General features: G+C 34.0%; 1 protein-coding gene across 1 annotated transcript in view; it reads left to right on the plus strand.

Moving 5' to 3' along the window:
* The first annotated feature begins 1351 nt into the window (after nt 1-1351).
* The window catches only part of LOC128995476 (myosin light chain kinase, smooth muscle-like), a 38767-nt gene continuing 27607 nt past the window's right edge, over nt 1352-12511 (plus strand). The window contains exons 1-10 of the mRNA XM_054420494.1: nt 1352-1363; nt 1669-1837; nt 3242-3287; nt 5291-5423; nt 7060-7128; nt 7662-7749; nt 8724-8858; nt 9309-9475; nt 9814-9979; nt 10714-10876. Coding sequence (XP_054276469.1) covers nt 1352-1363; nt 1669-1837; nt 3242-3287; nt 5291-5423; nt 7060-7128; nt 7662-7749; nt 8724-8858; nt 9309-9475; nt 9814-9979; nt 10714-10876 — 1148 coding nt within the window. The remainder of the gene's footprint in view (nt 1364-1668; nt 1838-3241; nt 3288-5290; nt 5424-7059; nt 7129-7661; nt 7750-8723; nt 8859-9308; nt 9476-9813; nt 9980-10713; nt 10877-12511) is intronic.

The following is a 12511-nucleotide window of genomic DNA, read 5'->3' on the forward strand; positions in this document are numbered from 1 at the left end:
ACAACAGATATCATCTTTGCAATCATGATTAAATCTAGTTCATTCTCTTTGAACTAATAAAACAAAATTAATAATTTTTTTAAATCTTCCCCTATGAATTCATCTGCTATTTTTTATTACTTAAATTTAACTCCAAGCACAAATTTGCATTAAGCACTGTGACGATAAAAATTAAATATCAATGAGACAACTTTGTTGTCGATAGTTTTTAAAATAATAAAAAAGCTTGTTTAATTTTCCATCCAAAAATAATTTGTAACTTGGTTTCATCTGGCGTTATGATTTTTGAGTTTTTTAGTTAAATTGAAAATACATTTTTCTTGAAAATATAGTATGTTGCTCTCTCTACTTTCTGTGCTATAGTGGCGTCAGTAAGAAAAATCTGAATCACCAATTACGATGACAACGTTTCATTCATCATCAAAACAGCAAGTGTATGATGACTTATCAAAATGTAATCATGTAGTATTGACCTTGCTTAGGTCTGCACTACACGAGGTTATTACAGCATAGCCTGTGTCTACTAGCAGGATCTTATTTCTAGTAAAACTTCCAAATGCAGTGTACAATTTTGTTTATTATATTTCCCGCATCAAATAAGAAGAAGATTTGTAGCTTGACACTGTATGTTAGTATGTAGGTAGGGCCTAGTACGTATATGTAAATTACTTTTTTCAAACGAATAGGAATTATGGATTTACAGATACTCTTGAGCTTTAAAATTATCAATCCCTTGGAGGCGATAAATTTATTTTAATTTTCAAGAAATAGTGTCAATTGCTAACAGTCCTTATCCATTTCCCAAATTTTCAAAATAAGTTAGTTCATGTAATAATAGTTGAACACTTTGCTGCAAACAGCAAACAATTGCCCTCATTGGCTCAATCTAATATTTTAATATTATTGTATATTTACTGTTCGTTTAACATTTTTACTTAATATATTTACAACAATCGCCTAAATTTGATATGGAATAAAACCTTTATCATGAGGATCAAAAGCAAAAATTAAATAAACAAAACTAGATTTTGTAAAACACCTTGAAGCTGGTTATTAAATCATTATAAACAAAATCTAGTTTGAATTAATGTAGAATGCTTGGATTTAATTACAAATGGATTTTAGAAACAACAAAGCAAAGGAAATCTATATAATTAATACTATAACACAAAATTTTTCTTTTAAACTACTCCACCATGTCTTAACCGATTTTGACCATTCGCGTCTCATTGGAAAGAGCATGTCCCGTAGATTTGCATACTGGCCTTATTTGTGAAAAAGTCCCTTGAGCTCTGCCCCAGTGGCTTTTAAATTCCCATGTTATTCTTATGAAGAACAATTTGTTTACATCATGATCAGCTGGGTAATTTAATTGGATAGTTTAATTGGTATTCGTTTTTAAATAACTACTGTAATACTTTGCAATAGCTCGAATTCAAACAACATGTACACTAGTAAAAGATGATTTCCTGTTGAAAATACTCTATTTTTACTTCTTATGCAAATACTCTACAGTGAGAACAAAGTACTTCCTTAACATCTGCATTTTCACATCTCCAATAGTTCCAGCCTCAAGCTATCCACACAGCTGTTGTAAAGTCAAACTCATTTTCCCCATGTTTTCAAGTGTTTCAATTGCATGACTGACCTAAGCTATCTATGTTACAGCCAGGCTACTACAGAGACGCTCCTCAGTTTAGACAAGTGGGCGACGGCTCCCAGTACAGCCTAGAGATCCCACAAGTGAAACTCGACTTCACCGGAACCTACTGTGTGATCGCCCGAAACACTCATGGCGAGACCAAGGCGATAATATCACTCCAGATATATGCCAAAGGTGATCAATCTGTTATTTCACTCCATTTCTAGTTAGTTTTCAGAGGAAGCACTCATCAAGTATCAATGGTTCATCAAGTTGATGACTCCCAAAAGATTGCAATACAATTTTTTTTCCCCTACAAAAAAGATGTTCATTCAGAGTGGTTGTTTTTAGGAGGAAGTAGTAGAATCTCTGTTCTTTTCTTTTACTACTTCCTTTTAAGAAGACTCATTGTAATAGTGAATTGTAAAATTGTTTGTGTGTTTAACTTTTGTGTGCTATCAACTGCCTGGAATCTTAGGGTTAGTAGTTGTGTATCCCATTCCTTCTTCAATGACCAGTCCAGTGCTTTAATTGTGTTAAGAATATATCCAAGAACCTAGGGATATTTGTAACTTTGTCTTACTATACTTTTTATTGTTTATTATTTTCATACTTAAGGATAAAACTTAGTGTAAAATTTTTAAACTCTATTCATAAAAAAAGTTGTTTTCATGTTGATGAATTAAGAAAGCTCAACAGACCAACTGAGTTTTGAGTCTTCTCCGCCATGCAACCTGGGTCGGTCTGCTCCTAGTAGTTTAGTTGGCCTTGTGTTTAAACATAATTTTTTATATGTTTTATTTGTCTTGTCATGTCAGTATGTGTGTGTTAACAAAAAGTCAGTGATACAAATAACTCTCAATTTGATGTCGGATTTGACAATGAGTTACTCAACTCAAAATTATAGTAATCCACTAGATAAGAGACTGAAGACAGACATGGTACGTCAATTCTTTTATTTTTAAATTTATCAGTCATAGTGGAAATAATGGTAAAATTTAATTTTACATCTAATTTTGGTGGTAATGACATTGTTAAACCAACGTACGGAGATATTTGATATATTTTTTTTTTAGAGTCCTGCAAGGTACTGAGCACTACTGTATTTAGTATAGGATAACTAACAATACTGTACTTAAAAATTATATCATTAGATAATTATTTTTAAAGAAATGCACACCTTCTTTATGTTCCTGCCTGAATTTTGTCAGCTTTCAGCTATTCACTGGAACAAAGCACTTGGTTCACTCATAATTTATAATCAGGTTACATTTCCTAACCCATGCCAAAGAGATAATTGTAATGACAATTTATAATTGGATAATTTTACTTTAAACACAACCTACCGGTAAATATGTAACGAGATAGTTGTCCCCCTATCAGTCATGGAGTACTAAACTGCTTTCTAGAGCAGGTTGGGCGGTAAAAACTAGCCTCTACTAACAAAAACAATGTCCAGTGAGATGTTATGATTATACCAATATCGGATCTGGTTCTTATGTAATTAAAAACTCTGAGCTTGTTAGGGGTAATTTATAATATTGTTGCCGATTAGTAGCCAATAATTGAAGCTATTCACAATGTCTCGTATGTTTACAGGCCAAGGAAAAGAATCGTCCATGGTATCTGGACATGTAAAACATGGGTAAGTGTCTTCTCTTGTTTATAATTTGGTATTGGTGTACTCACTAATATAATGAATAGAAATGATTTCTGAAAACTGGGAAAAAATGTTTACAAAAAAAAGCAGCATTCGTTATTCATTTAACTATTTGAGTTGTTGATTTGAAATCGTGGGTAGAAGCTAGTAGTTTATATACTAGTTAGGTGTAATATTTGAAAACGAAACTTTACGTTACGGTAATTCGAAAAGAGTGTAAGAAATAGATGCTTGAGTGTGTGTCTTTGATCATTGGGCTTTTTATAAAGAGAACAATTGATCTTAGTAAATAATAATAAAACTACACAGATCATCTTCCTCCATTTTATACATACTTTGGATTCATATAGCGTGAAATTCATACGTAGGCGATGTTTCTTTCTCAAAAATATAATGATATTGGTTTGTAACCTATTGTTGTTGTTGGTTTGGTTTGTAAACTATTACACTGCTAACTTATGAATGCACCAATGTACACCACTTGGTAGTCTTGTTGCACAGTTTATATTTACAGTGCTGCAGTAGTTTGATATTTAAAAAATGCAGGCTAGTGTTGAATGTTTTTTACTGTAATAGCTGTTTAAGTACGTAAGTGGTGCTCAAAATGTCTCTTTAATACATATTAAGTTCTTTATTTAAATTAAGTTTATTTGATTTAACCCTATTATTGAACCGGTTACCTTGGGCCCATTTAGTTCGCATTAATAAGTGTTTACTTTTTTAATAGGTTGTAATGATACATTTTAGTAGCTTCTTTAGTTGTATGTCCACCAGGGATGGAAAATGGTTAAATATACTTCATTCTGCAGATTTTGCTATTCATCACAGATGACTTGCATGTGGAAACTGCACCACACCTTCTGAACTTTTAGAATTACCAGTTATTATTAGGATTGTAAATTTAACAAAAAGAAAAATTGTGGTTCACGCCTTAAGTGATGCAAAACAGGGCAATTACAAGCAAATAATAGTTAACAAGCAGTAATTTGCCACAATTCCTTGGCAATCAGGAACTGCTGGGCGGAGCAGTTGTGCCTTGGCAGGTTAAAACACCATTAATAATGCATGCATATGAATCAAGTGTTGAACAGTCCTGATAGAGCTGGGTCTTATTTATGGGCTGCAGATTGATGGGCAGCACTAGAGATGACCTGCATCTCTTACATACTGAAATATTACATTTTGAGTAAACATTACAGAGGCACAAGGTTTAGTTTGGTTGGAACATAATCTTTTCGAGATGTATATGTATGTTTAGCTTATTTCGTTGAATACATTTTTAAGTATAGTTTTCATACAACACTGAAAACATATAACTTTGTACGTACAATCTTTAAAATTTTTTTTAAAATATAGATTTTTATTTTGGAAATTTATACAAATTGTAAGGCAAAAGAATTTATACAAATTAAGCACCCGAAATATTCTAATGATAAAAATCACTTGAATTGAAACATGATACAATGGTTTCCATTACCTTAGTTAATTTCTTATTTATATCCTCTTTATTTAAAATTAGTTTTCCAATTTTAACACTTTGGCAGCCTCTTTTAAAGCTTGCATTTGCTTGTTCATGTGTGCCTATGAAAATGTCAAGAAAAAGCAAGGTGTAATCCGACACAACAAAAGTAAAAACTGTTCTGATCAAATGTTATTGGCATCATACTGGGACATGAACCCAAGACACTGCCATCGTTTCCCAATCCGTCTTGCTACTGAATGAGCAACTAACTTAGCAAAAAACACCAACTCACAAACAGACAACAATTATAGTTTTTGTTGTTAACAATCACTTTGACTCTTCTATTGATACCGTACACATTTATTTGACTATTACCTACTATTTTATTTGACTATTTGACTATTACACTTTTATTTTAAATATACTTCTTTTCTTGTTATCCATTGATATCTTAGGTTAAAAAAAATACTTTGTAATGAATTTCACACACTTACAGTGATTAATTCTTTTGGTCTGTGTGTTTTAGTCAGGTGGAGACTCTGCCGGAAATCAAGCGTGAGTTGAAGGACCTCCGTTGTTGTGACGGAGACGCTGTCACTTTGGAGTGTCTGGTGTCGGCCACACCACTGCCGTCCGTGCGCTGGGAGAAAGACGGCAAGGTGGGTACACTAGGGTCTGAGATTATTGAAATCATTGCCAGTTGATGTGAAAAAGTATGTGACCATACTAAAGACATATGATAAAGGTATTTTTTCAGGCAGTTAGTTTCCGTTGAAGTTTTGTACTGCAATGAGAATTCGAAGACATAAACTTTTAAAAATTCTAAGAGGAAGGGAAAAGTTGATGGGAAACTTATGATGAGGGTATTAAAGAGTGTGCAGAGATAAATGTGCTGGACTCTAGGGAGGATATACAATTGAAGACTCCCAGATCCTGCAACATACCCAAACAATGGACGCTAGACTTAAAATAGTTATTATCCTTCCTTCATTCTCGCTCTCTGCAATATAGAAAAGATCAAAGATAAAGATTTTATAGACTGTGGAATCTTGATTTTCGGGAGATGACCGTGTCGTTGAACTGTTGACAATACTGGCCTAGGTAATATATTTGATACACTAATCCATCTTTATGGCAACCTACAACTCTGGTTGTGATGAGCATGTATTTTTATTAGTTCAATGATGATTTTTGTCTTCATCTCCTGAAGACCAAGTTTGACCGGGGGCTTTTACCTTGACCTTCTGCATATCACTCTGTTGGACGCTGGGTCCCTCTCTCTTGACAACTTCCTTCTTAGTCTTGCCATTCGTCTTAAAACTATTCTATCGATGTCCTACTCTTTAATAAATCCTAGGCCCTCTAACACTTCTTTTATTTTAGGGTTCTATTCCAAAGGCTTCCTTGGCTGTGACATTTTGTCTCCATTAAAGAACGTTATTTTATAATTGGCAAACACTGGTACCTAATATTTAAGCTCTGTTGCTTTTTTGATATCTATTAGTTTTGGCAGGGTAAACTATTTTCCTGAATCATTTGATTCAAGTACTTTTACATGATTTTGTGGTAAATAAGATAATTTTGATTGATATAGTTTATAGCTAGGAGGTTTTAAGTCTCGCCTTATAATCAAAAGGTCTACCAGTTTGTTCCTATCCTGAGAACAAAATTGTATGTTTTTGACGGCTTGAAGCTTTTGATTATTAGCCTTTTAATAAATGGTCCTAGCTAGATAAACAGTGGTCTTGGAGGATTTTATTGAGTAACAATAAAAGCGCACATGGAGTCTCACAACTCACCCATTCACTTATACTTCATTTATATAAATGAACATTCATTTATATAAATAAAACACCACTTACCTGTGTTTTTTTTTCTCCAGGGTGTTGCAGGGTAAAAAATTTTTGTCTCCATATCTTTTCAGTTGATACAAATGAAAAATATTAGAAAAAAAAACACATCTGATGAAACATGAAAAAAACAAAATAAAAATGCGTTTATTCATTAGATTTTTGGAAAAATTTTATAAAATATAAAACTGCCTTTAAAATTAGGTAGGAAGTTTTTTTATTGAATTTTAGAATTAAGTTCATAATGTTAATAACTTTTAAACAGTTGTCAGGAATGTAAATAATAGTTTAGTAATTTACAACTTAGTAGTAACGTTTCTATCATTAGATTACCATTGTAACATCTGTTGTACAAGTGTACAAGTACACAAAGGTGTTTGTGTTATGATGTAATGCTTACATTGTTTAGCTCTAGAAAAGTTTCAAAAAGTGTTGCTGTTTCCAGATTCTACCTTTAGGAGAAGACATAGAGGCTGAGTTAGACGGAGAAGTCGCTAGGCTCATTATAAAGAAGGTAACCAATCATAATATTTTGTAATTCAATATTTAGGGATGTATACAACTGCTCAGCCGGCCATAACATGCACGGTAACAGACTCGATCCAACTCTAGTAAAACTGTATCACAAATTTCAGATTATTTCATTGTCACTGACAGCATAATTAACGAAGGGTTTGAAAACATTATGGAACCTTCCTTGGTTAATACTTTGACTGCTACTAAAATATAAAATACCTTTAGGCAGACCTAAAGTATTTTGCTTTGAAATTTATATTGAATATCAATGCAGAATACTTGTTCGGAAAAAAAATATATATAAACATAAACTTAGCAGGAAGTGGTGTTATCGAATCTTGTGAAGTGTCGGTCACCCATAACCAAGTTATGAAGTTTTCACAATGAGGGATGCCGGTGTTCCATGATACAGTTAAAAGTTTCTAAATGTAGCAATAAGTTTTTTTTCTTTTTGGCGAGATATATTCTTTCACATTCAGTTAAGCTTGTTATTCTAACAAATATCCTTTAAAGTTTGTCAATCTGTTGCAGGTTTACCCTGAAGATGAGGGCCAGTACAGCTGTGTCGCTTATAACGACCTAGGACGAGCTGTTACAACCGCTTGTCTTGTGGTTGATGGTGAGTCACTATGTTAAGTGTTTCATGTTTGGTTTAAAGTTAAAAATTTTCCATTTTCAACAATTTTAAACTAAGTCAGTAAGTAGAAATGTCACTACTTTCTTCTTTGGTGTATAACATAATCTTGGACCCTGGTACAACCTAACCAATTGCCAATTGTTTATATTTTTCCTGAGTGGTTGGTTTATAATGGAGTGTTTTAGAACCACATATCTTGAATAAAAAATTGATATATTTCTCAGGTAAAGAACATTCTGCATACTAACAAATTCTCTCTAATTTAAGTTGAATGTTTTCAATATTTTAAATATTGTCTACAACTAATGTTTATTTTATTTCAAAGTGTTAACCTTAGTAAAGACTCTTTTAACTCCATTGATCATTTAGTGATTTAAGTATGCCTATTTATTTTTATAATATTTTCTGTCGCCTTATTTCAAAATAAAAAATTATTTGTCAAGTTGTGAACACACATACAATAAGGATGAAATAAAAGATGTTTGATTTGACATGTAACTCACAAAGTATTCCCCCATCCTGTTGACTGTGCAATGGTTTTTTAAATAGACTTTTCCCCTCTAGCTGTGCCCCACACATGTCAATTCTCAATCTACGGTGTTGTCTTTATACAGGAGAGACACTGCCTTAGAAACCTTGGTCATTGATCAGGTGCAATGGACTACCACACTGAAAACAATCAACCTAAAGCAATAGGATTTTCCAAGTATAGGTCGGCCGCTTAGAAAACGACCTCCTCCAGCATTGGTTTAGCATTAGCGCGCAGGTCGTTTTCTAAGCGGCCGAACTATAGTTCTCAGGTTGCTACATACGTCAAGTATAATGGCTTTCAACTCATACACTCACACGGATACTTTTAAATGCAGGTTATGATACCCTTGCATCCGATATATCAGCATTTAGAGTTAGAGTGGTTGTTTTGTTACATAATGACTGACAATCACTGTTGTTTCTAGTTCCTGAAGAGAAAGAGACACTACTGAGTCAGCAGCTGACACGTCCTCCGGGGTTGTTGTCTGCCAGGTCGACACCCCGCTCTACCCCACGCAACACTCCCTCCCCCGCCAGGAGTCTCTCACCTACCCCCGCCAGTGAGTACCAATAGAAGGTAGCTATAGGTAAATTGTTAGCTTTCTGAAATCTATTGACTATTGTTTACTGGAGTATACATCACATCCGTTTGGACAGGCTGTAGTTTTTATTCAAATAGAACATAGTTGACCTCTCATAGGGTGTGTTACTGCAAAAGTCTATATTTTAACCCTTAGTTGTATGGACCTTCTTTTATGTCACATCCAACTATTGTATAGAACTAAGTGTATAGAAGTTATAGTTTTTGTTTTTATTAAGTTGGAAAAGTAAAATTGCGTACATTTTACAAATATTTTCCACTGACCTAAAAATTCTTTTGAGTGTTATCTTAAATTTGGTGAACTTTAAAGCTCTCATTTGAGGCTGAAAGTTTATTTTTATTTACTTGAAAAAACCCACCTTCTCTTTTTTAAACTTTGATTCTGGTTTAAAATGTTAATGTATTGAAGGATACCGAGAGTTTTCTTCGCCGTCCTTCTCCAGACCCAAGCGAGTGAAGATGTCATCGCCCAAGTTCTACACAGTGCCTCACAACCGCATTGCTGAGGAAGGAGAGACAGTTAGGTTCCAGTGTTCTGTGGCGGGTCACCCTACTCCTTGGGCCAGTTGGGATAAGGTAACACATTACACACTCTCAGGAATAACATTTGGAATGATTGGTTTTTCTTCTTCACAACGTGCCAGGAATTTCCTAAAAATAAACTTGTAAATAAATATTTATTTAAAAAATTCTAATTCTTCAGATTATTTTTAGACAGATAAGTGTGTCTTTTTAAGTGGTATGGATCAAAGCAAATCTAAATTCATGTATTGAATCTGTTCTCAATCTTTAAAAAACAATTGCTCAATCTTTTGACAAATGAACTAACTTGTCCATATCTTGGTATATAAACGTTAAATAAATATATATTGCATGTTGGATGTTACACACATCAATGATTCGTATGTGCTTAGGATGGCCACATAGTGACCCCGTCGTCGCGTCTGAGCGTGACAGAACGTGATGACTTGCGGACGCTGGAGCTGAGGGAAGTTACGGTGGAAGACGCAGGGCTCTATAGAGTGACACTAGAGAACGAGATGGGCAGCATCGAGGCGACCGCTCGACTAGATATAATTGGTAAGTCAACCAGCAGGTTGTGGTTATTGGATAGACAGATAGTGTAATTGTTGGTTGGTTCTTTTTATTTTTGGCTGACAATCCATTTTCTGTTTATGTCAGTAATAAAAAAAAATGGTTTTATAGGCGCTATGTTTCTTTTTGTTTGATGACAGATTGTTTACAATGCTCAGGGTACCGGGAACCAAATTAAAATATTCATATATATTTTAATTTTTCTTCTAAAAAAATCTGTGTTCATTTTGATTTCAGTTCTTATTTGAGTATTTTAATAAAAGTTCTATTGGATCAGTTTAATAATTGTGTCCAGCTCTGAAGTAGTTTGGCTATCTCATATGATGTATCTTTGACTATTCATAGACTATAAGTAGACATCTCATTCCTATGTTTTAATTGTAGCCAATTTTAGAGTGAATATATGTGTTTGAATTGAGCTGTCAACAATGTGCTGATCTAAATTACTAATTTGATTTCGTTCCTTTATCCTGTATAAATCTAGAAACAAAAAGAGGTACTTAATGCATAAAAAATATGTCACATCAAATATCTAAATATCAACAACTGAGATAAACTAGGATTTTGACGATACCATACTCTGTTTGGCTCATTCATCTATGTTCTATATGCAATCGGTCACATCTTGCCCATAAATAGATGGGTGTAAGAGTCAATGGCTAAATATGATTAATGTTCTAATGTTCCTCCAAAGGTAATGCTGTTTACTCATTTGACAGGTCGCCAAGGGTCACGTACCAGGTCAGTACGAGCTTGGAGTGCTGTCAGGTCGTCGCCGACGTTTGGTCGTCGTCTGGTCGGCTCAGCTGCCAGGGTGGGAGGTACCTTCACACTCAACTGCGACGTTCATGCTTCCCCCTCCCCTGTAACTTCTTGGTACAGGTTAGTATCTTTTAAGACTTAGAAGCCCAACCAACTTGAGGAGGGGATATTGTTGACATTTTTCTCTCATTCAGATGTATTCCATTTTGTCTAGCTAACAATTTGCCTCAATCTTTCCTCTGCCAAGTCTAAATTTGATCCTTCCTTCGATAGGGGAAACCCGTCAAAATCGATGGTTCCTCTTGAGGTTTTACGCAAATTCAGCTAACTACTATACAAAATATGGGGTTTTGAGTAGGTGCAGGCCAGATTTAAAGGCGTGAGCACAGTTCCTTGAAGTGAGGTGTTCAATTTTATCTAATTGCTTGATCTAAAACAAATTATAGTAAGAAATAGTATAAAACAAAAACATATATCTTAACAGTCTTCTTATCAATAAGTAATACAGCCAGGATAGAAAAATACATCTAAACGGAACTGTACGTTCTGATATTTGCGTTGTATGCAACAAATTCCTGAATTTTGGAATTTAGTTAATGAACAGGTGATGTGTTAAAAAACATAATTATTTTCAATTTCAATAACAATTTACGGCTCTCTATGAAACAGGTCTTACAATTTGCGTGGATGTACAAAATATAGTAAGTAGTTTTTTATAGGCTACTGAGAATTAAATAATTTATTGAATACAGTGTCAGATTTAATTAAAATGCAAGCTACCTTCCATCTTGGATTAATTTCAAATAGCTGCTGAAGACTTATCTATCATCCAAAATATTTTTTAACACGTTCGCTACCGCAATGTACTAAATTTTTCATTCATATGGACCAGTAACGCACATATGCGATGGCCAGTTTCTACCCCTACTGCCATCATATTTATGCTATGGCTGGTCACATTAAAATAGACTGACGTTGCATAATGTTGTCGGTGTAACAATGTTATTACAGCTTATATCTTCGTAACGGTATATTTGAAGGCCCTGAACTCTCTGCAGTGGTCTACAGGGATGTCTATTGCACATGTGTGTCACTTGGTCTGTGGATATGATGAATAGTGACGTCATATGATAGTTGGCAAACTGTTTTTTACTTTGCTCTTTGCTGCATCACTGGCCCATAGTCTACATGTACTGTTAACCAAGTGACACCCATTCTATATGTAATATTACAATGTATATATCGGTTCTTTCGTGGCAATGACTGCAGCGTCGCATATATGTAGCTATTAGTTGCGAACAAGTTAAAAACCAAAGTAATTGTAATTTAATTTAATTATCTAGCGCACTGTGGGATCAGAAATTTTCTTTTTAGTTTTGTAGTTGTTTTCCATGGGAGTTGTTGGGGCCTAACGGCCATCTTGAACTTGTCTGCCATAAGAGCAATGTTAATTTCAAACAGCCGCTGAAGGGTTATTTACCATCTCAAAATATTTTTTCAAATACCAGAGTTAATTTAATTAATTTAATTTAAATACCTAGAGCACAATGGGATTATACATTTTCTTTGTAGTTTTGTAATTGTTTAATGAGTTAGCACCGCTCGGCTCCAAGGATTCTTAAAACGAAAGTTAAATTTTACTTCAGCTGTGTGTGTTATGTTTATGCTACAATGTAGTATCGATGCAAACTTAAAGAAAACTGTTTTAATTTTGACCGTAGTTAAAATTTTTCAATCAATTTAGCTTTTATACAT

The sequence above is a fragment of the Macrosteles quadrilineatus genome, unplaced genomic scaffold (genome assembly GCF_028750875.1).
Source record: "Macrosteles quadrilineatus isolate MER2022 unplaced genomic scaffold, UCM_ALF_1.0 Scaffold_5__1_contigs__length_97177068, whole genome shotgun sequence".
In the NCBI taxonomy this organism is placed as follows: domain Eukaryota; kingdom Metazoa; phylum Arthropoda; class Insecta; order Hemiptera; family Cicadellidae; genus Macrosteles; species Macrosteles quadrilineatus.